The sequence below is a fragment of the Solanum stenotomum genome, chromosome 8, assembly GCF_019186545.1.
Source record: "Solanum stenotomum isolate F172 chromosome 8, ASM1918654v1, whole genome shotgun sequence".
Lineage (NCBI taxonomy): Eukaryota > Viridiplantae > Streptophyta > Magnoliopsida > Solanales > Solanaceae > Solanum > Solanum stenotomum.
The window spans coordinates 15,085,298-15,111,220 of record NC_064289.1 but is presented as its reverse complement, the minus strand read 5'-3'; the positions used below and the strand labels follow the sequence as shown (position 1 = coordinate 15,111,220).

Below are 25,923 nucleotides of genomic sequence, written 5' to 3'. Positions count from 1 at the left end.
TCACTACCGAAATTTCTCCCCCAATTGTGTAAACGTTCAGGCAAATTACCAAACTCCTCCCCCAATGTACCAAACCCCAGCTCCACTCTACCAAAATACCCCCCGAACTACCAAGCTCCACAGCCAAACTACCAAACCAATTCATACCCAAGACATCAATCCCCTCGTCCAAACGCTCCAAATTATCGTCAAATGCCTCCCCCTCAACAAGGCAATTACGATCCCCCCCGTTCTAGATTTAAGAAGAAGCCCGCTAGAATTTTCACTTCACTTATTGAAAGCCGAACAAAGTTGTTCGAGTGAATAACTGCGACAGGATATATTCATCCAGTGGGACCCAAACCGGTTGACACTAGCTCAAGGTTTAACAGACCTGATCAGAGGTGCACATATCACTTCAATGATGTTGGATATGATACCGAGGACTGTATCAACCTAAAACACAAGATACAAGATCTGATTGACCAGAAAGTGGTCTCTTTCCAGATTATCGCGCCTAATGTCATTATCAATATGATAGAGATAGATGATGATTGGTGTGTGACAAAGACAATAGTTTCGATCGCTCCTGATGAACTGGAAAGGGCTGTAGCTTCGTTGTGCATTAGATAGAAGAAAGAATTTGTGATTCTTACACCTGAGAAGGATGTTGCCTTAGTGCCAAGAGAAGCTTCTACCCGCCTGAAGTTTGTGATTGAAACGGCTGCCAATCAGTGCATGACCAGATCCGGTAGATATTACACACCAGAAGATTTAGCCCAGGGGGTGCAGAAAAAGTTTTGGAGAAATATGCAACCAAAAGATTACTCGATCGTGCAACATCTGGAGAAAGCACCAGCTCAGATTTTTGTATGGGCCTTGTTGATGAGTTCACAACTGCAAGCTTTGATGAAGGCTTTAGATGACACTTATGTGCCGGTAGGTACCAACAGTGATAATCTTACAGCCATGATAAACCAAGTCGTTCGAGGGCACCGCATCAGTTTCTGTGACGAAGAGCTACCCTTTGAAGGTAAGATGCACAACAAAGCTCTGCACGCCACCATTATGTGTCGAGACAAGGTTATAAATCTGTCTTGGTCGATGATGGGTTCGGTCTCAATATTTTCCCGCTTTCAACTCTAAAGCAGCTAAACTTCGATTTGGGAAAGGTTCACCAGAATCAAGTCAATACAAAGGTTTTCGATAGAGTGCAAAGAGACACGTTGGGTGCAGTAAACTTGGATGTTCAGATGGGCCCTATACAATTTGCTTCTGAGAAGACCGTTTATGCACATGGCCGGAGGTGTGCCTTCTACCATTCACTAACTGATGAAATTGGTTTAGAAGGACTAGGAATTGGTCATTCATGGGGAGGGGAGTCATTCCAATGGGTATGCGTTGATCGTTAATGATGTCTCTCGAGGTTGTGATTTCTACACGGTGGAGCTGGTAAATGTCACTGGTGATGATTTGGCTCCACAACCCATGCCTTCTATGTACAAGATGATTGTTACTGTCATACTCCGGAGTGGTTTTAAACCAGGTTTCGTATTGGGGAAGCGATTTCAAGGAATTGTTGAGCCTATTCAGATCCCCGCCAAAGGAAGGATATGTCCCAAAAAAAGATGAAACGGAGATGAAAAGCAAGAATGTCGATCAAGCATTGGCCAGGACAATTCTTCAACTATATCAATCATTTTTGAAACAAGAATATGTTGATGATAATGGTCTCGGGGAAGGAATCTGGGCCCTTTTTGAGGAGATTGATGTGGTCATCAAGGAAGAGGTTGGGACATCAGGTATCCGCGATACAGAACTTTAGGAGCAATTATAAAATTGGACCTCCACACCACTCTTGTTTCCCCGCTCATCTCGGTAGAGAGGACATATTGTTTATATTTGTCTTTAAAATTGGTGGCACTCCGAAAGAGGCCTGAGACCCACCCTTTATGCAGTTCTTACTTGTTTGAGTTTTTTAAAATTCTCTTGTGATGTTTAAAAAAGGCAAAATGGCCCTTGGCCATGGCCAAAGTTTGCACTTGTTTTTCAATTTAAATGAAAGCCACTTTTATCAAAAATTTGTTTATTTACTTATCTATTTATATTCTACTTTCCTAACTTTGTTTGTTTATGATTTCAGTAATATTAATTTAAAACCTGCCAATGTCATGTCATGTCACGAGCCGAAAGAACAAAATGAGGCAGGTGATGATGAATGTGAGGATCATAAAGAATAAAATGAGATGCCCAAACATGTTGCGGAAGAGTTTCGACAATTCGAGAATCAATACAAGCCAAATTTAGAAGAAACTGAGATTGTGAATCTAGGAGATGAAAAATGTGTCAAAGAAGTCAGAATTAGTGTCCATCTAATCGAAACTCAAAGAAGGGACCTGGTTCATTCGCTTAGAGAATACATTGATATATTTGCCTAGTCTTACAGAGATATGTCAGGGCTGAGTACGAATATGGTGTCCCACAAGTTGTTGATTAATCCAGAATTCAGTCGGTTAAAACAAAAGACTCGGAAGTTCAAGCCTAAGCTGAGTTTTAAAGATCTAAGAAGAGATTACCAAGCAGATTGAGTCTAAGGTCGTAGAAGTGACACAATATCTGACTTGGCTAGCCAATGTTGTTCCAGTGGCCAAAAAAGACGGGAAGATCATAATTTGTGTCGATTACAGAAATCTCAACAAAGCTAACCCAAAAGACAACTTTCCATTGCCAAATATTCACATTCTCATTGATAATTGTGCCAAGCATGAGATGCAGTCATTTATGGATTGTTATGCGGGTTATCACCAGATCCTGATGGATGAAGAAGATGTAGAAAAGATAGTTTTCATTACGCCTTTAGGTGTATATCATTATCGGGTGATGTCTTTTGGTCTCAAAAATGTTAGTGCTACTTATATGAGGGCTATGACAACCATCTTTCATGATATAATTCATAAAGAGATCGAGGTGTATGTAGATGATGTCATAATCAAATCTCGCGAGAGTTTGACTCATCTGAGGAAATTCTTTGATCGCCTACGTCGGTACAATTTAAAGTTAAATCCCGCTAAATGTGCTTTTGTGGTGTCAACTGGCAAGTTGTTAGGATTTATAGTCAGCAGGAGGGGCATTGAGCTTGACCCTTTCAAGATCAAAGTGATTCAAGAGTTACCTCCTCCGAAGACCAAGAAAGAGGTGGTGAGTTTCCTGGGAAGGTTGAACTACATCAGTCGGTTCATAGCTCAATCCACCGTGGTGTGTGAGCCCATCTTCAAATTGTTGAAAACAGATGCCCAGATCAAGTGGACCGAAGAATGTCAAACTATTTTTGAGATCATCAAGAATTATTTGTCCAATCCGCCGATGTTGGATCCTCCACGAGAAGAAAGTCTTTTGATGTTGTATCTATCTGTCTCGAATACCGCATTTGGATGCATGCTTGGTCAATATGATGAGACAGGGAAGAAAGAGCGAGTCATCTACTACTTAAGCAAAAAATTCATTCCATATGAGACTCGTTACACTCTGTTGGAGAGAAAAAGTTGCGCTTTGACCTGGATTGCTCAGAAGTTCAGACATTATTTGTCTTCTTATACCACATACCCTTTTTTCAGGATCGACCCATTGAAATATATTTTCAGAAAGCAATGCCGACTAGGAAGTTGACTAAATGGAAAATGCTTTTGAGTGAGTTTGATATTGTGTAAATGACTTAAAAGGCGATAAAAGCACAAGCTTTAGCCGATCATCTTGCAGAGAATCCAGTTGATAAAGAGTATGAACCGCTCAAGACTTGTTTTCCCGACGAGGAAGTAGCATTTGTAGGTGAAGATATTTCTGAAGCATACCCTTGTTAGAGTGTGTTCTTTGACGGAGCAGCAAACCACCAAGGAAAAGGTATCGAGGCGGTCTTAATGTCAGAATCTGGCCAGCACTACCCTATGGCGGCTAAATTCCGATTTGATTACACGAACAACATGGCTGAATACGAAGCATGTATCATTGGTTGGAAGATGGCCATTGACATTAATGTTCATGAGTTGTTGGTTATTCGAGATTCGGACTTGCTGGTTCATCAGGTTCAAGGAGAATGGGCCGTGAAAAACCCAAAGATCACACTGTATGTGCAGTATATACAGAAGTTGTGCAAGAGATTTCGCAAGATTGAATTCAGGCACACTCTCAGGACACAGAACGAGTTAGCCGATGCTCTTGCCACCATTACATCAATGATCAAACATCCAGATACAAGTTACATTGATCCAGTGGATATAGAGGTAAAAGAACAGCTTGTTCATTGTTCACATGTTAAAGCAGAACCAGACGGTTTACCTTCGTATTTTGACAGAAAGAAGTACTTGGAGACCGAAACTTATCCTGAGAATACAACGTTCAACCAGAAGAAATCAATACGTCGTATGGCTAACAATTTCGTTCCAAGTGGGGAAATCCTTTATAGGAGGACTCCAGATTTGGGTCTTCTCAGATGTGTTGATGCTAGTGAAGCTGCGAAGCTTCTGGAACAGATACATGTCGGAGTTTGTGGTATTCATATGAATGGACTTACTCTGGCAAGGAAAATCCTTCAAGACGGTTACTTTTAGATGACTACGGAGCATGATTGTTGCGAGTTTGTGCAGAAATGCCATAAATGTCAAGTGCATGGTGATTTAATTCGATTGCCACCTCAAGAACTCAATGCCATGAGTTCACCTTGGCCATTTGTAGCTTAGGGCATGTATATCATTGGTCCAATAGAGACGGCCACCTCTAATGGACACAAATTCATTGTGGTTGTCATTGACTATTTCACCAAGTGGGTAGAAGCAGCTTTCTACAAGTCGGTGACCAAGAAAGTTGTAACTGATTTTGTTCGCAACAATTTGAAATGTAGGTTTAGAGTTCCGGAATCCATCATTACTGATAATAGAGCGAATTTCAATAGTCACTTGATGAGAGAGATATGTGAACAATTCAAGATTACTCATCGAAAATCAACCGCTTATCGTCCCTAAATGAATGGAGCTCTAGAAGCCGCCAACAAGAACATAAAGAATATTTTGAGGAAAATGATTGTCAATCACCGAGGTTGGAATGAGATGTTGCCATATGATTTGTTGGGTTACAGAACGACTGTCAGAACGTCTGTTGGAGCTACTCCATACTTTTTAGTATATGGAACAGAAGTGGTTATACCCGCCGAAGTTGAGATACCTTCATTGAGAATCATCCAAGAAGTTGAATTGAGTGACGCTGATTGGATCCGCAAGTGAATTGATCAGTTAACATTCATTGATAAAAAAAGAATAGTTATTGTTTGTCATGGTCAACTATATCGATTGAGAATGTTTCGTGTTTTCCACAAAAAAGTAAGAGTCAGGATATTTGAAATGGGCCAGTCGGTCCTTCAATGCATTTTCCCTCATCAGGATGAGTACAAAGGGAAATTTGCACCAAATTGGCAAGGACCCTACATGGTTCATAAAATGTTATCTGGAGGTGCCTTGGTCCTATCACGAATGACCTAGGCATGTCAATGGACGAAGAAGAGCGAAAAGAAAAGAGAAGACATAGAATTTGAGATAGTAAACGGGCCGCTTTTTCGTGACCTATTCTCTTAATAGGCGGCAGAGAGAAATTGGGAAATTGAAAACTTCGAAGTAAGTTGTGGCTTATAAATATAAAGATGAGGAGATAGGGGGAATGATATGCATGATATTCAGAAAGATTTATGTTAATTCGCTATGCGAACAGAGAGGTATATCGAAAAAAAGAAGCGTCGAAACCGATCAACTCAGATGTTGTCAAGAGATATTATGTGTGAAGCCTCAGTTTATATTTCTGTTATTTCTTTGTAATCGTTTTATTTGCTTGTAATTGCTTTGTTTGGAATTTTATCCCTTTGTAATGAACTACGTCAAACCTGAATTCTCAAGAATGAGATACGTAAGTGGCCTATGTCGACCTCGGTCGGTTCCTTATTTAAATTTCTTATTTTGTTAATCCTTGAAAGGGGAACTACTTTTGACATGATTCCTGCCTCAACGGGATACGTAGGCGCCATAACGGCTCGATTATATCTCCCATAAGATTTCTATTTTTTCCTTACAATAGAAATCGAGACAGAATTTTTAAGAGGGACCCAAAAATTCTCAAGAAAAAGATCTTTTCAACAAACCAAGATTGAAGTTACTTTGAAATTTGCAACTAGGACAGAATTTTTGAGAAGATCTCAAATATTCCGTGATTCGCTCACCAACAATTCGAGATAAGCCAAAACAGCTAACTATGATAGAAATTTTTTAGGATGGCCTCAAAATTTCAATAGGGTTCATCGACAGTCTAGGGCAACTTTGAATACTTCCCAACAAGTAATCAGATAGACATCGAGGCATCAATTTCAAAGGCATTCATTAAGCTTGACGTGACATGACACTTGGCAGTGACCTTTTCCCAAATATTACTTTTGAAAATCTATTTTCCTTAAAAGTTTTTTTTCGTCTTTCATTTATTTTGCATAAAAATAGCTTGTCTTATTTATCAAGAGGCAGGAGATCGGGAAAATCTATCGAAGATAGCCAGACAAAGAGCAAACGACCGAAGGATCGACACATATCAGTTCATTTTTAAACTAACAATTTTTCTGTGGATACAGGTCTATAAGCTTGCATCAATATTAGCATATTCCTCCATTCAATGAATAAAGAGGATTCAAAAGGGCGAGGAGCTCTCCAAAATTGACAATTTTTCTTTGGATGCAGGAAATATTTTTATGTTGCTTGTATCAAAGATTTGGGAATATGAATAACATTATTTCATTCAATTCCCTATAAGATGAAGTCCATAATGAGCATGCGACTATGTTCAGTGATAGAACAAATAAAAACTCCGAGGAAAGTTATTTTACTATTTTCCATCAACTAAAGATACTTGGAGGACATTATCTGCATCATATTATCAGACATTATAATATTACTATCCAGAGAGTCATTTATATCGTATTGTTGAATGAGATGATATCATTACTCTGAGGGTCATTTTATTTTTATCGTCGATTGGTACGATACCGCCACCCAGAAGATCAACTATGTTGCTCGGTAAAACATTAACTTCATTCGGTACTAGAAAGGCATCAAGAGGAAGGATTCATGCATCGCAAAAGAAGATTCATTCATTACAAGAGAAGATTCATGCACTGCGGGAAAAATGTCATGCATCGCGAGAAAGAGATCTATGCAAGAGGAAGGAGTCATGCATCACAAGAGAATAAGTCATTCATTGCAAGAGAAAAGAGTCGTGCATCACAAGAGAAGGAGTCATGCATTGCAAGAGAAAAGAGTCATGCATCGCAGGAGAAAGACTTACCCATCACAAGAAGATCAACAACGACTTTATCATTTTTCTTTGCAAAAATGACATCAAGAGAAACATCAACAATGACATCAAAAGAACTGTCAACATATCAGCCTATTTTATTACTTTGACATCAAAAGGAGAGTACATTGACGAATATATCGCAAATATAAGACACAAGCTTTACTTGCTTTACGTCAGACCCGATGAAGTTGACGTCAAATACTCAAGGAGAGCAATTAAGTGTCAATACGGTAAAAGACATTGTCTCCCATTTGAATTGCATTTCTTATCCTAATGAATTTTATCTTAGTCTCTGTCGAGAGTGTCCGAAATGATGAATTATCCAAAACAAATCACAGGTGCGGACGACATCAAAAAGGATGCAGCACAACGTGAAATTTTTTCTTAGCAGCGAACTGGGACAGAGTCCGGAGAAGAGTATCAAACTCTTAGGACGCGAGCGGAGGAGCGACTTCCACCACAATCTAAGCACACCCCTATCATAAGGCATGTGGGTTTTTCTTTAGGTTTATCGGTTTCAATTCCGCATCTGAAAATTTTTGGGGTTCACCGGAAACCGCTTTCTAATCTGAGTGACAATGCACCAAGAGCTTTGGAAATTATGTCTGTGTAAGTTCTTAATTATGGTTGTGAAGTATGCTGCATTCATGGCTAAGAGGTTGCAAGCCTCCCTTTCATACTCGACTTACTTTGTCACTTTTTCATAATCAGAAGCTTATCTTACATAAATAGATTTCTTTTTCAACCGATTGAGTCGAACTACAGGCAGCCTGATTCCCTAAGTAGAGGGATATGTAGGCGGGATTAGTGTTAAAAACTCGGCTCTATTTCGACATTTACTCTTAAATCTTATTCTTGAGCATTTCGATCTCTTCATAATTCAGTATCGGGATGGCTTTTGAATTCTTTCATATTTGTGTGTGGAATCAAGCATATTGAACTACAAGTGGCATCAATCCTCATATAGCCTGAGATATGTAGGAAACCCATTTTTTGGGGGTTCAGCCATAATTCTTAAAGGTCGTGCCAAAATCCCTTTTCTTAAGATGAAGATGTGGACGGTCAAAATTGGATTCGTCAATTTCATTTTCCTCGAATTTCTTTCATCAATCCAGGTCAAATAATGGACAGTTGTTAACACCCAATTTTGACCTTCCACAAGAGAAATTAATTTTTTGAATTTCTTAATTTCAAACGATTAGATATAATTAGTTTTATAAAAAAAATTGAAATGTTTTATAGGTTTTGATCATTTTCAGTCATTTCTACAACATTTTAGATCATAAATATGTTTTACCTAATTAGCATATTTTATAAAATCATCTCCAAAGATATTACATTTTAATTAAGTGTTTTATTAATTCACTTTAATTTAAGTTATAGTTACAATTTTCAAGTTTTAAAATAGCCTTGTCAATTTTATAACTTTTGAGTAATAAATTTTCTTTATATAATTATATATATTATTAGTATATTTTTTATAAATATTTAATAATCATCCCAGAAGATTTCGCATTTCAAGTTAAATATTTTATTAATTTAGTTTGGTCTAAGTTATATTTGTAATTTTGAGTTAATTAATTTGCATCTAATTTAATTATGTTTTAGTTAAGTTAATTATTTAAGGTCGTTAAAATTAAGAAGTTTGTTAACTAATTAGATAATTCATCTTGTCTAAATTTTAGCCGAATTCGCAAATTAAAATCAATTTGGCTAATTTTGTAGCTTCAATTGGCCAATCACGATTTGATTTGGTTTAATTCATTTGGCTACTTTACTTTAAACCCACCAAAGGCATTAGAGTTTTGGGCCTTTTTCCCATTTTCTTTCAGCTGACCCAGCAGACCCTCCTTTCACTCAACCTAATTCTCATTCAACAATTCTAAGTTTTCTTCAAATTCCCACTCTTAACATTTCAAGACCCGACCCAACCCTTTTCTTCTTCAGCAAAGAAGACCCAGAAATGTTAACATCAGTTGGAATAAACAGAGCAGTGCACGGCGTCAAAATATAGCAACAACAGCATGCGAGAACGACACCATCGGACCCCTATACGCGTTTCATCTCCCTCACACGAAGGTGAGTTGACGGAGGCATTAGCTCAGCGCGACAAACAATAGTGAGTTTACGGAAGGCAAATTGTGGCGTCCTCTACCACAACAGCTCCCACAGCTTTCTCTGCAACAGCCGCCCACCATGATTTTTTCATCCGGATTTTAGGGGATTTCGTTTCAAATCTTGTACAAACGAGTAGCTTTTCCTCATCCTGGAGAAGAAAAATTCAAATTTGGGGTTGAACTCGAATTCCTATTCTACCCTTTTCCCCCAAAAAAATCATGAACCCTAATCCCCCTCTATATAAACGTCTTTTTTTCTCATTTGTTGGGGGTTGGATTTGTTGGTGAAAATACAAAGAACAACTTGAGAAATATAGTTAAAATACGCATAAACTATACTTCAAAAGCATAGGAGGTAACTAGTTTTCAGTATTTGGGTTCAACATTCTGCCCAGATTTACTGATCGTTGCTAGTGTTTGAATTTTGTGGTGGAAGAATCGTAGTAGTTGGCTTGTCGTCCCTGTTTGCTGTACCTAGAAAGGTAACATCTCTTCATAATGTTCTTTCCACCTTTTCTTCTACCTTAGAGTAGCGTTCTAATGTTTGAAAGCTTTTAGATTGTGGCGGTTGGCTATTAGTTACTACTAAGTTGGTGTCATTTCAATATGATGTATGTATTCTTAGTCGTTTTATGACATAGTATCGAGTTAAATTTTGGAGATTCATTGGCTTTCATTGCTGCTTTATCTGAAGTGTTGTCTTATTATTTTTCCTTTTTGAGCTTGCTTCTTGAGTATCTTTGAATTTTTTTTACTGCGTAATACTCAACATCCTATCTGCCATTCTTTCACCTCAAGTTGAAAGAATGAACTGAGATGTCCACATTATGAGTTATGTGTTCCATTTGCTACTATTTTGAATATTGGGTTGCATTGTTTGATGTCCATTTTGACTCTCTACTGGTTCATTTTGGTTGAGTCTATTTTGAAAGGTAAGTTTCAGTTTTCTTTTTTTCAGATTGCAGCATGTCCTGTTTTCTTGTTTCTATCCTCAAGCGAGATGCATATGGTTCACTCCTCTCGCCTCTCGAAATGTTGTAATCTGAAGTTGTGTGTGTTATTTTGTCATTGTAAACCAGCGTTGAGTCATTATTCAAGTTAATGCAGTGCTTGTTCGGCATCGATTTTTTCTGTTTGAAGTTAGCCTATATCTTACCAAGTTTCTCTTGTATGTCATTTTGATCTTAATCTTGAAAGCATGCCAAAAAAAAGGATTTTAAGGTATGTATTTAAGTTACTTTCGAGAATGGTACTTGGGTTGTTTCATTCTCCCTCTTCTCGATATTTTGGAGTTTGTTTTCTTATTTCTTGGGGTAATCTGCTCACACCTCTTTGGTTTAATAATTGATATTCAATTAATTTATTGTTGGATAGTTTGAGTTAGTATAAAGCTTGAGTTTCTTGTCTTATCTTCCATATTATAGTCTTGTTAAAGTTTAAATCTTGCTTTTTTTTTAGATTACTTGAAGCATGAGTTTATTTGGCATTGACTATTGTGTGCATAGCATGTTGATTTTTTCTAATATAAGGTTAATCTTAATAGTTTAGTCACATGTTGTATGGTTTTGGTTTTGGTCCACTATATTGATTATTTATTCCTCTGGTTCCATTCTTAAATGAAATCGGCATTGATTCAATAATCATCTAATCACTAGTTAGTCTCTAATTTACCAAATGCTAGTGTTAATTATAAAGGGTTTGTTTGTTCGATAATGTGAAGAATTAATAGTCATTCATTAGTACTTTCAGTCATCTTTCATGTGCCAGCGTGCTAGATTTCTTCCTGTTACATGTCTCCCTCTTTTTTTATTGTTATAGAGTGTGCTTATTTCTTTTGTGAAGATACCAAATTTATGTATCGATTATCAGTAATAGTATTTTTTAATAACTCGATTTGATTCTTACAATATTTACATTTCTTATGCATGTGAAATCTGCCCGAGTTCACTACGACCTCCTATCTTTTTCCTCGCATTTTGAGAGAGCTGTAAAGGCTCAAATCGCTCCTTTTATCAAGTCTGCCAGCCTATAAAAATAAACGAACAGGTCCCGGAGTTGGAAGAATATGTAGCAGATAGTGAAATTGAAAAGATTGGGACAAAGGCCCACTCTTGATTTCAAAAGTTGTATTTTGTTATTTTGGGCCTAAGCCCTTATCATTTTACTTATTATTATGGGCTAAACTACTTTATTAGACATATATCACTACCGTATATACTAATATTACCTCTACTTTCAAACGATTACATATAGTATCACTTTTAATATTTTATACCATATATTATTGAAGAAACAATCTGATACTCACATCCCTTAAAATTAGGATTAATTAATTATCCTTATATTTAAACTCCACAATTAACATTTTAATAATAATCAAATATATTTCTCTCTCAGCATCTCCCTCAATCTCCAACCCTAATCTCCCCCCACCCACCTCCCACTTATTAGCTAGTGACACCTACCGCAAACAACATGATTCAAGGAAAATAATGTAATAGCTTTTGAAAATTATAGTTCATGTATTTTATTATATAGAGGAGGCTACAATATACTGGCAATTGGTGTTATTTTCAAGTAATTTGTTTGTGCTTTTTTTTCCTGCCAAATTAGTCACGATTTTTTCCTAACAATTTCACTAATTAGTTGACTCAAATTTCATCTCTGACGACTTGAGGGCCTTCTTCTTCAAAAGTTTATTAGTCGGAGGGACGAAAAAGTGAAATTTTCAATGGTTCTACCGAAGGTCTGTCAGATCTAGGCAAAGCGGGCAACATCGACAAATCAAAAGGTGAAAGAAACACCATCGTGGTGAGATGTCCTGACCAGCTATGAACGTAATCAAGATGGAAGAATTATGCCAAGCTTTAATTAATAGAAAAAATACACCATTAAGTACATATCAAGTGCAACAATGTTGGATATACATTAGGTATACATGTCTCTAATTAAGAGTTTGTGTATTTGAGTTAAGATTACATGTATCTATGAGAAAAAAATTTCAGATGCTAAAAAAAGAAATTTGAATTTTGAATTTTTTTACTTTTGTTCTTGGATTAATGATAAGACAGATACTGATCTACCGTCGATCGGAGATACATGTTTTGAATATAATGTATGAAATTGACACTTGATACATCAAATTAATACTAGATACATGAAATTAAAATTAGACCATATAAATAAATACATGAAATTAATATTATATCATATAAATAGATACATGAAATTAATACTAGACACATATAACAAATATACACAATTNGGGGGGATCTTAACCGAGCTTTATTTTGTAGGTATGGCTCAATTTCCCAAGTTCGACATGGTTGTGAGGGCTCCGGATATGCTCAAGTTATGGTACAACGACATCAACGTGTCCCACAGAAGAGACCTCAACAAATATGTAGGGGCCCTAACAGAACTCATCAACATGATTGGGTGGCCTGAACTGATTGAAGTCCGCACCGGCTACTGGGACAACGAGAAAATGGTGTTCCGATTTGGATCCATGAAAATCATGCCGATCATTGAGGAAATTCGGGATGGCATAGACACAGTAGGCACGGTGCTTGAAAGAAGAGTAAGAAAACAGGAGGACATCCTAATCCCCAACAAGCCTACTCTCGATGAACCCCGAACCCCTTTAAATATTTTTCAATTGATTTCCTGTTTTAATCTTTTGAAAAAATAGTTTTCTTAATTTTACTTCAAAAAATTAAGTGGCGACTCATAAAACCAGTCTTAAGTTTTTTTTTAAATAAAACAGTGACACTTTTTCTTCTCCTATTATATATAAATAGATAGATAGATAATAAGGCGTGTGGTGCCTCCAAGCTTTTGTCCATTTCTTTTCTTTTCCACTTCTATGGTACCTTCAGAAATTTTAATTAAAAAAATTGTCCTTTAGCCTCTGGATTAATTTCTTCTTTCTTAATTTAGCTTCTTAATTACTTTCTCAGTTTCTATTTATACATCGTCCTTAATAAAAATAGAGTTAATACTTGTTATTTTACAAAATTAATGCATAAGTAATAGTACTATTCTTTCTATTTTATTTTGAAATTAAAGTTATTACCTTTGAAAGTATGAATTTGGCCAACATAGAAAAATTAAATGGTTAGTCAATTTAATTAATCAAAATAAATTAATTTATATTTATTTATTGAAAACTTGACTTCAAGATAACACTAAATAAGGGTACAATAATAAAATTACCTAATTTTTTATAGGAACGGAGAGAGTATGTCTTATTAAAATATTTCACATTGAAACACTATCTTTTTATATTTCTTGCGTCTACTATTTTCATATTCTATTTAAAAAATCACAATTCAATGAAAGGAATTAAAAAGTAAGAAAAGATATTGAACTACTCCTCCGTTTTGATTTAGTTGTCATCATTTTAGATTTCACATTCTTTAAGAAATTAAGTAAGTTTATTTGTATTTAGTGTTCTCTTTGAAATTAAATTTTCAATAAATGATAAATATGTTTGTTGGAAGTTTAAATCAATATTACTTCAAATCAAATCATGCAAGTGAAATAAAAAAATAGTTTTTTCATATTCTCTTATATTCCATGAAGACTTACTTACAAATGAAGTACAGTATAATTAAAATGCATTGGACGACTATTTCAATTTTTTGAGTTTGAAATTGGAGCTAAAATTTCAATTTGAATAGATCCAAAAAATTTAGTTTGTTTGTTGAGATTCCTTTCTGAAGATCAAATTTTATAAAATACAATGGTGGGAGCAATTAATTGATATGAAGTAATTATAATGAACATGAATTAATTACTTAGTTTTGTTATGTTGGTCAAATACATACAAGGTTAGTACTCCTCTGTTATATATTAATTGATCACCTTATTAAAAATAGTTTTCTATAGTACCCTTGCAATTAATTCTTTTTGAAAGTGTTCACATTTGTTTGTAAAATTTTCAAGAAGCTTATTAAGTGGTAAAATCATCTTCTTATTTATGATTTCTTAATATGCGTGTAAAAAAAGTGATTAACTAATATGAGACGAAGGGAGTAGTTTTCAAAGTTAAAATAGGAAGAATATTGTCATTTATGCATTGATTTTGTAAATAACAAGTACTCCCCCGTCCCATTTTATGTGAGTTAGTTTGACTCTGCATGAAATTTACGAAAGAAAGAAAGACTTTTAAAACTTGTGATCTAAAATGAATAATATAAATTTGTGTGACTATAAATCATTTCATTAAAAATAAATAGACATTTTAAAGTTAAATTGTTAGTTAATATAGAAATGCATCTTTTTTTTTAGATTGACTAAAAGGAAAAGTGTTGGTCTTTTGAGCATTTTTAATATTAATTTATTATTAAATTTCTCATAATGTCCTAGGCTTATTCTGCCTTGGTGAAATATGTTGTAAAACATTGGAAGGAATGGGTAATTTATTTGGCTGCCCGTTAGTGGTATTTAACTGATGTATTACTACTGCATTACTCCATTGGAGTTAGTGCCATGTGCATTTCAGTTTTGCAACAAATGCAAATTACCGTTGATGGCATTGGCCGTTGATGGAATTGGTGCCCACTTGATTGTCACTCGTAATTCCTCTATTAATACCTTGTAACCTATGTAACTCCTATCATCATTTATCTTTACTATTTATCACTCCATTATCTTCCTATTAATTTCTAGGAAGACTTCTTCTATTTATTAGTGGTGGTCTTCATTTGGTTTATATGCACAAGAAAAATATAGAGTGCATAAAGTTTGTCAAAAGAGAGTTTTTATTAGTTGAAGGGAGGTGTTCTTTTTGTGTAGCTTTGGACTCAACTCTTGTCTAGAGTTGTTGAGTTATAGTTTGTGTTAAGGCTATTGTATCCTGGAGGGGACAAGTCAGGAAGAACTACTGCTGGACCGGTGAAAAACATTTGTTGCAGTGGGATTGAATCTCCTTAAAGAGAGCAAGATATCCGCGCCTCAGCCTGAAGAGATTTTTATTTCTTCATTTTCTATTCAATTTTGTAATTTGGTAATTTTTCACTAACAATTTTAAGGAGATTCAAAATGACTACAATTGGAAAAATTGTGGATGTCAAGATGGGAGATCTTATCTACTTAAGTATATCTCAATGTTTCTTATGTGTTAACTGAGAAGAATCCTAATAAAGTTGACATCACCTCTATGAATGATGATGAAACTATTTCTCATTTAGAAAAAGTACGATGGTGATTCTTATTAGTGTCGGTATTATATTATTAATTGTCTATCTGATAATTTTTATGATTATTATGATAGAACTTACTCTAGTGCAAAGAAAATTTGGAAAGCATTGCAGAGTAAGTATGATACCGAAGAGGCTGGAGCAAAAAAATATATGGCTAGTAGATTTTTTCGTTTCCAAATGGTGGACAACAAATCATTGGTAAACCAAGCTCAAGATTTTATAACGATTGTTGGAGAAATTAGGTCCGAGGAGGTAAAAATTTAAGACAACCTTATTGTTTGTGGCATAGTAGATAAACTTCCACCTTCTTGGAAGGAATTTCAAAAAACTATGCGCCACAAACAACTTGAAACCTTGATAATGAAAATCCTCATGGAAGAAGAGGCAAGGAGCCAAGATGCACTTTTACAAACAGAAGAGAGCAATATCACAACAAACGTAAATTTAATTACTTCAAATAATGCTACTCTTGAATCTCACAAAATACTTCTTTGAAGCCTAAAAAAAATAATGATAGACCTCCCAAGAAAAATAATGGTGAAAATAACCAAGCATAAAATCAACAAGTTCAAGATAAGGGACCGTGCTTTGTTTGTGGCAAGAGTGGGCATATTGTTTGATTTTGCAAATTCTGAAAGCATTGTCCTAATCCTCAGGCAAACGTTACCAAAAAACCTTTTGTGGCGGTGATTACCGACATAAACATGGTTGAGAGTGTTGATGGATGGTGGGTCGATTCTGGTGCAAACCATCATGTCTGTTATGACAAAGACTGGTTCAAAAAATATACTCATTTTGAGGAGCCCAAAACCATCATGCTTGGTGATTCTCACACAACTCAAGTGGTTGGAACGGGAAATGTCGAATTGTGTTTTACTTCTGGAAGGGTATTAACTTTGAAAGATGTATTTTATACTCCTTCTATGAGGAAAAATTTGATGTCTAGTTTTCTTCTTAATAAAGCAGGTTTTAAACAAATTATTGAATCTGATCAATATGTAATTGTGAAAAAGGGGTATGCTTGTGATGGGATGTTCAAATTGAATGTAGAAATGAATAAAACCTCTACTTCTGTTTATATGCTTTATTCTACCAATTTTTGGCATGCTCATTTGTGTCATATTAATGATCGTTATGTTTGAATCATGAGTAGTTTAGAATTAATTCCAATGGTTAAAAAGAATTTTGAAAAGTGTGAGGCTTGTAGTAAAGTCAAAATCACTAAAAGGCCTCATTTCCAAGTTGAAAGAAAACTAATTTGTTAGAATTAGTTCATACTAATATTTGTGAACTTGGTGAAATTTTAACTCGTGGGGGTAATAGGTATTTTATCACTTTCATTGATGATTTTTCTAAGTTTACATATGTTTACTTGATGAAAAATAAAAGTGATGCTTTTGAAAAATTTAAAACTTATCTCCATGAGGTTGAAAATCAGTTTGGAAGAAAAATAAAAAGAATTAGAAGTGATAGAGGCCGTGAATATGAGTCAAATAATGAGTTTAATTCTTTTGTTAGATCATTGAGAATAATTCATGAAACTACTCTTCGTTATTCTCGTTCATCTAATGGTGTAGCGGAAAGGACAAATAGAACTTTGATTGAATTGACTAATGTCATGCTTATTGAGTCACATGCACTTTTAAATTTTTGGGGTGAAGCTATTCTAACTGCTTGTTATGTGTTGAATCGTATGTCTCATAAAAAGTCTAAATTGACACCTTTTGAATTGTGGAAAGGTCACAAGCCAAGTTTGGAATTGTCTAGCCTTTGTAAGGCTAATGGATCTCAAGATTACAAAGTTGGGTAAGAAAGTTACTACTTGTGCTTTTCTTGGTTATGCTCCAAATAGTATAGTTTATAGATTTTTTAATCTTGAAAATAATATAATAATAGAATCCAGTGATGCTATTTTTCATGAAAATAAATTCCATTTTGATTTTAAAAATAGTGGGGGTCAAAGGATTGAACAAAATATTTTGTCACTACCTAGTTCTTCTACTTCTACTTTAAAAAAAATAACGAAATTGATGATTTTGAGTTAAGAAGAAGTAAAAGAGGTAGAGTAGAAAAAGATTTTGGTCCTAATTTTATGTGTTTAATGTTGGAGATGACCCCCTCACTTTGAAAGAAGCATTATCTTCACATGACTCCATTTTTTGGAAAAAGGCCGTAAATGATGAAATGGAATCACTGATTTCTAATAAAACTTGGAAGTTAGTTGATTTACCACCAGGTTATAAAACTATTGGTTGTAGGTGGGTCTTACAACAAAAATTGAAACTGAATAGATTTATTGATAAATATAAGGGTAGACTAGTTACAAAAGGTTTTAAACAACTAGAAGGCCTAGAATTTTTTTATACTTTTTCCCCGGTAACAAGAATTACATCCATAAGACTTTTAATTGCTATGACTGCAATTTTTTATTTGCAAATTCATCAAATGGATGTAAAAACTGCTTTTTTAAATGGAGACCTAAATGAGAAAGTTTCTATGGAACAACCCGAGTCTTTTGTTGAAGCAGGCCAAGAAAGCAAAGTATGTAAACTTACTAAATCCCTATATGGCTTGAAACAGGCACCAAAGCAATGACATGAAAAGTTTGATTCCTGCGTGATTGAAAATGATTTTAAAACAAATGAGTGTGATAAGTGCATATATATATCATAAGTCTTGAAATAATTCACATGTGATTATTTGCCTATATGTTGATGGTTTGATGATCTTTGGCTCTAACATGAATGTTATTGATGAAGCTAAAAATATTCTTAGAAGCCATTTTGATATGAAAGATCTTGGTGAGACAAATTTTATTCTTTGAATAAAAATAACAAGAACATGTGATGGAATTTTCCTTAACCAGTCACATTATATAGAGAAAATTTTAAAAAAATATAACTTTCATGATTGCAAACATGTTGTAACTCCTTTTGATTCAAGTGTTCACTTATTTCCTATTGAAAGTGAAAATGATGTAATAAATCAAAAGGAATATGCTAGCATAATCGAAAGTTTGAGATATATGACTAATTGCACTAGGCCTGATATTGCATATGCAATAGGAGTACTTGGCAGGTTTACAAGCAAGCCAGGTAATGAACACTGGCATGCTATAACAAGAGTTATGAGATATTTAATTGAAACAAAAAATCGTGGTTTAATCTATAAAAAATATCCTGCTGTACTTGAAGGCTTTTCTAATGCAGATTGGAACACCTTATCAGGTGATTCATGTTCTACCACTGAATATGTCTTTACTTTCGGTGGTGGTGCTATTTGTTGGAGATCAAAAAAGCAAACTATAATTGTTAACTCTATCATAGAGGCTGAACTAATTGTTTTAGCTTCAGCTAGTGAGGAAGCGAATTGGTTAAGAGATTTATTATTTCAAATATCTTATTTTGAAAAACTAATTCCTCCTATTTTAATTCATTGTGATATCACCGCTGCGATTGGTAGAGTTCAAAATCGTTATTACAACTGTAAATCCAGACTTATAAGGAGGAAACACCGTAATGTAATATCGTATTTGACAAATGGTACCAGTAATGTTGATTATGTCAAATTTTGTGATAATCTTGCAGATCCTCTTACTAAGGTCTTAACGAGAGAAAAGGTCTGGAGCACATCGAGGGAATGGGATGAAGCCTATAATTCCTTGAGTCATATATGAGGAAACTCAACCTGGGACTAGAGATCCTATAACCAGGTTCAAAGGGAAAAACTAATCATATGATGACTTGTTATGAAAAATGCACTATTTTCCCCTCCCTATGATGTGAGTGCATTGTTTTCTGTAGTGATTTGTGATGGTTGAGTTTACAAAACTCTTAATGAATATTTGTAGCCCGTACGGGTGGAGTGTTAAGCTTACAGGAGCACTCTCGACAGATTTCACCTATGTGAGTGTGGAAGTAGGTCGCTTCCTATGAGAATTGGGCTTATTCTCAAAAGCACTCATGAAACCGGGATAGCACAAGTTGTAACGTGTTGACTTTTAAAGCTCATGTCAACACCTTGATTATTATGTGCGAGCAGTGATATTTTATTTCCCTTAAGCAGTCATAGTTCAAGTATGAGACCACTACGACTCTAGAGTAAATATTATTGTTTCACTAAGTGGAGGTTCAATGCAGAGCACACCTTTATTATGCATAGTAATCTTCATTCAGCTGATAAACTCTCTTGTCTAATATTAAAATGTGTCGGGAATTGTTGGTCTTTTGAGCATTTTTAATATTAATTCTTCAATTATACCTTGTAACCTATGTAACTCCTAACACCATTTATCTTCACTATTTACCACCCCATTATCTTTCTATTAATTCCTAGGAAGACTTCTTCTACTATAAATAGTGGTGGTCTTCATTTGGTTTATATACACACAAAAAATATAGAGTGCATAATGTTTGTCAAAAGAGAGTTTTTATTAGTTGAAGGGATGTTCTTTTTGTGGAGTTTTGGACTCAACTTTTGTCCAGAGTTGTTAAGTTATACTTTGTGTTAAGGCTATTGTATCCTGGAGGGGACAAGTCAAGAAAGATTACTGCTAGAGTACTGATGAAAAACATTTGTTGCAGTGGGCTTGAATCTCCTTAAAGAGAGCGAGATATCCGCGCTTCCGCCTGAAGTGATTTTTTTTTCTTCGTTTTCTTTTCAATTGTAATCTGGTAATTTTGTTATTTAGTAATTTTTCACTAATAAAAAGTAAATCATATAAACTGGGACAAAATAAGTATTAGGAAACATCACATTTTGGTAAGTACAATATGTGAATAGGATCGTAGGAGGAGCGTAGGGAGGGAGTAATATTTAAGGGTTGAAAACTAAAGACACGTAGTTAAATAACCTAAAATGATACAATCCCATGTTGGCTAAAATGGAAAATGGTTAATGCGAAGGATAAATTACAAGCAGTGGCATTGTCTGAGTTTAATTTCTTAAATTAATTGAATGACAAATACAAAACTAACATGGTCCCATTTCTTTCTGTATAAACCGAAAAACTTGAGGAGAAAACAATCCAAATAGAGCAAAAAAAAAAATCACATTGGCAATTTCATTGTCTGCAGATATCATTTTTGTTAACATAAATATGAAGGTACAAACAAACTAAATTCCTTGAAATTGGAACCTAATTTGAATACCTCTAAACATTTAATTTTGACGAAGAGCTAGGGCACGGAAACATTTATCAATTCGACATAATTCCCTTGCGACGTGAATCATGTAGGGTCTATCATCTCCTTTCATAGCTGTGCATTTCCTAACAAGATCCAAGTAGTCTTTCAACTGTTGTTGAATCTCAATTCCAAGCTCTTCTAAAATAGTAGGATCCACTATATCCGGTACATTACTGTCTTTGATGTAGTTATCGACGAGGTTGGTTGGAAGATTTTTAAAATTTATTTTCTCTTCCAGAATTGCATAATTCAGTCTATCCATAGCATTAGAGTTCTAAGAATTCCAGAATTGCATAATTCAGTCTATCATGTTGTGGAGAGTTCTAAGAGATAAAATCCCTACGGACTCTAGACTCTCAAAAATGGGAATATCTATTGCCTCGAGATGCTGTTGTTGCAGACTACCTCAAGAAGAATACATTGAGCACTTCAGCTGCTCTGGAGATTTTGCTAAAAGGATATGGTCAACCTTATGTGGTCCTGTAGGCATTCCATGTGTTAACGTCCCTTTTAGACTCTTGATCAAATATTGGTGGACATGGAAAACTAAAAATCCAGTCCTTGATATGATCATGAAATGCCTACCAGCCATAACTATTTGGGAACTCTGGAAGACTAGATGTGATGCTAAATATGGTAAAGAGTTCTACAACACAAGGAAAACCGTCAACAATATTTCTAGCACTCTTGCTGGGCTTCTGAAAAACCAGTTCAAGTTGATTAATGTAGATCCAAATTGGGATTCCATTGTCTGTCTGATGAAAAGTAAAATCAACGCCACAAACTTCACTCAAGTTAAGTGGTTGAAGCCATCAATCAGCTTTGTGAAAATTAACTCGGATGGTAGCTGTAAGGATGGTTATTGTGGAGGTGGGGGAGTGATCAGAGATCACTCAGGCACACTAGTTTTTGCCTACTCTTTGAACCTTGGCCAAGGAACTAGCAACTGGGCAGAGGCAAAAGCCTTGTTATATGGAGTTCAATGGTGCATAAGTAGTGGTCATGAATTCATTTTAGCAGAGAGCGATTCCAGGTTGTTGGTGGATTGTGTGAACAACTCGAGTGTCACCCCTTGGAGAATAATAGAAGAAGTAAATGAGATGAAAAATCACATGGAAACTATGGGTTTCATCTTAAACCATTGTTACAGGGAGGCGAATCAGGCAGCTGATGCACTAGCCTCCACGAGCTTTTTGAGCCCTGGCAACATACTCTACGAATATTTTGAAGAACTCCCTGCTAAAGTGAAGGGACTCATGACCATGGACAGATGGGGAGTGACTAGTTTCAGAACCAGGCAAAAGAAGAAGCAAGATTTAATCTGGGATCCTCCATGATGGACCTTGGGATGTTTAGCCACTTGTAACTTTTTGCACGCAGGCTTTGTACTTAGAAAGCCATTGTCTAAACTGTCTTTTGTATTTATTTCATCTCATACAGGATCTTGGAATCCTTCATGCTAGGGAGGAGTAATTCACTGATTGTAACCTCCTACAGATCAACATGTACTTTTTGATGGAAGATGAATAAATTGCAATATTTCGGGAAAAAAAAGAGTCCATAATATCGTACACTTTCTTTCCGGTTAATAGCTGAAAGAGAAGAATCCCAAAGCTGTAGACATCTGTTTTTTGAGTAATAATACCCTGCTGGTGATATTCTGGTGCTACATATCCGATTGTTCCACACACACCATCTTGTACCTCCAATTCCCCTGGAGGCAATGATATGGACGATGAGAAGTCTACTATTTTGGCAACGCCGCTATTCTCATCTATTATTACATTGTGAGGCTTTATATCTCTGTGGATGATAGGCGTAGTAAATTCAGTATGGAGGAAAACGATAGCAGAGGCGACATCATGGGTAACTTGCAATCGATTTCCCCAAGATAATGATTTTCTATTAATATTACCCTTTTTGAAAAGTAGATCGCTAAGAGATATACCTTCAACATATGCATACACCATAACTGGTTCTTCAAATTCTAGACAGCAACCGATTAGTTTCAGCACATTCTTCAGATGACTCATTTGATCAGTAATCGCTATATCTCGATGGATATTGTTGAATTGACATCTATTGAACCTAACTAAAACAGGGCGGTTGTCCAGCAATCCCGTAGCCATATACATATCGGGGAGCTCCATTTTGCTTTTAGAGTTTCTAATTGCATTCTCGATCTCATTTGCAGTGTAATAACGGATGGGAATTCTGCAATTTCCGTCGCATAAAGCAAGAAGCTCCTCAAGCACCGAACTTCCATTTTTTTTAAAACAATCCTTCTCTTTCTTCCGCCTTTCAGCAGAAACAGAGGAAATAAGTTTTTTCCTTGTGAGTCCCCTGAAGAAAGGCATCTCGATCTAATTTACAAGTGACTAATCTCCATGAATTGGAAGCTGTGGTAGTGGAATCTATGAACAAGTTGGAAGCTGCTGGTCTTAATTTGTGTATTCAATTCCACACAAAACAATGGCGACTTGATTGGACTCTCTTATGAATTTCCAAGCACTTTCATTGTAATTGTTTATCAAGTTATTCCCTAATGTCGTCGCCCTATTAATTAATGGAAATGTTGGTTTATTTTAGGAAGTTGACTTTTTAAAAATATAATTGGCCTTTTAATGATCTACAGTGAAATAATCAAGCACCACTTTCTTTATTTTCGTGCATAGAAAAAGTGACGAATATTTTGTTTTATCGTACACTATACTCATGGTCAAATGTTAATTAAAGATTAATTTGTTGAAATCAAAGACTACTCGAACCACCCTTCGGCGTGATTCAAATTGTTTGACTTGGCAATTTCATAATGGAGGTCTCAAATTTAAAACTCCTTGCTTGTAATTACAATATATTGGCATTTTGGGTCAAGCTCGTCACACGAGTTTGCCTAGTATAATTTTACTTTCATATGTGCTATAAAGGCTATTGCACAAAAATAAAGTTTACTTAACTCTCTCCTTCTCTTGGGATATTAAAAGAACAAAAAAAATCTACATCTTACAAACTCTAACCTTCAATATAATGGAAGGGCTAATATTGTCCTTTTTTTTTTAGCTCTACACCTGTTCTTCCAAGGATTTCAACAAATACAAGTAGGCATAGTATGGAGGATAAGCTTATGGACATCATTAGAATGTGTTTTTTAGCGACCATTTCATAATTAGCAATCTAAGAGAAAGGTATGGCATGGAACCTGAAAAGAAGTTCCATATATACCTTCTTGGCTAGTTGACTTGTGCTAAAAATGTGGTCGATTGTTTTCTCTTCAACGTTTATGCAACTTATGCATCAGGAATGTGTTGCTTCAAGTGACAAATACAAAACTAACACGGTCCTATTTCATTTTGTAAATAGAAAAACTAAGGAGCAGTCAAACCCAATAGAGCAAAGTAAAGATCAAATTGGCAATTTCATTGCTCTTTTTTGTTTAACATAAATATGAGGGTACAAACAAATTGAATTTCCTTGAAATTGGAACCTAATACGAATACCTCTAAACATTTAATTTTGACCAAGAGCTAGGGCACGAAAACACTTTTCAATTCGACATAATTCCCTTGCGACATGAATCATGTATGGTCTATCATCTCCCTTCAAAGCTGTGCATTTTTTAACAAGATCGGAGAAGTCTTTCAATTGTTGTTGAATCTCAATTCCATGCTCTTCTAAAATGATAGGATCCGCTAAATCCATTATATTACCCTTTTTAGTATAACCATCGACAAATTTAAAATATACTGTCTCTTTAGAATCCACTCTATCCAAAGTATTTCCCTCTCCAGTATTGGATTTAGCGTCGCCTTCAAAATCTATTCTCTCTTTTGAATTTGTAGAATCCACTCTATCCATAAAAATATCTGGCTCTGCCTTCCCGGTTAATAGCTGAAAGAGAAGAACCCCAAAGCTGTAGACATCAATTTTTTGAGTAATAATACCCGATATGGCATGTTCTGGAGCCATATACCTATATGTTCCATACATCCAATCCTCTTGTACCTCCAATTCTCCTGGAGGCAGTGATATGGAGAATGAGAAGTCTACAATTTTGGCAATACCGCTCTTCTGATCTATTATCACATTGTGAGGCTTTAAATCTTTGTGGATAATGGGCGTAGTAAATTCAGTATGCAGAAAAACGATTGCAGAAGCAACCTCATTGGCAATCCGTAATCGATTTCCCCAAGATAATGACGATTTTCTATTAAGATTACCCTTTTTGAAAAGTAGATCGAAAAGAGATATACCTTCAACATATTCATACACCATCACTGGTTCTTCAAATTCTAGACAGCAACCGACAAGTCTCAACACATTCTTCAGATGACTCATTTGAGCAGTAATCGCTATATCTCGGTGGATATTTTTTATTTCCCATGTATTGGACCTAACTAAAACAGGGCGGTTGTCTAGCGATCCCGTAACCATAGACTCATCGGCAAGCTCCATTATTGTTGTTTTAGAGTGTCTAATTGCATTCTGTATCTCTATGGCAGTGAAGTAACGGATGGGAATTCTGCAATTTCCGTCGCATAAAGCAAGAAGCTCCTCAAGCACACAACTTCCATTCTTTAAATAACAATCATGCTCTTTCTTCCGCCTTTCTGCAGAGGCAGAGGCAAAAAGCTTTTTCCTTGTGAAAAAAGGCATTTTTTTGGTTGCTCTAATTTTGAAGTGATCCATGAATTGTGATTAAATCCAAAAAAACATCACTGGTGGGAATGAATAAGCAAGTTGTGCGCCTCCTGCTGCTCTTTCTTTATTTGACGCGTCCATTAAATTCCACAAAATCTCCTTTGTGTAAGGGAGTTGACTTAGTGCCCAGTTTTTGCCAATAAATAGAAAAAATTTCAAAATAATAGACCCAAAGTTATTTTAAGTTTTCACATTGAGATGTAACAGTTCCTCGTCATGATTGCAATATTGGTGCATGTTTGATCCTTTCTCGAACTGTTGTGAATCAAGATAATTATGTAAGGCTATATGGGCTAGATGTGGTAAATAAGACTGATTCAGTTGATATTATTGGGCCGAGTAAAATGTTGGAGCGTTTTA

General features: G+C 35.4%; 1 protein-coding gene across 2 annotated transcripts in view; it reads right to left on the bottom strand.

Annotated features, from left to right (window-relative positions):
• The window catches only part of LOC125874638 (serine/threonine-protein kinase ZRK4-like), a 58,499-nt gene extending 32,851 nt beyond the window's left edge, over positions 1 to 25,648 (bottom strand). Inside the window, exon 1 of one of the 2 annotated variants that reach the window (XM_049555610.1) lies at positions 25,116 to 25,648. In XM_049555610.1, the coding sequence (XP_049411567.1) occupies positions 25,116 to 25,551 (436 nt within the window). In that variant the 5' untranslated portion in view covers positions 25,552 to 25,648. The remainder of the gene's footprint in view (positions 1 to 25,115) is intronic. The other variant, XM_049555611.1, reaches the window with a different exon arrangement.
• Positions 25,649 to 25,923: the final 275 nt, after the last annotated feature.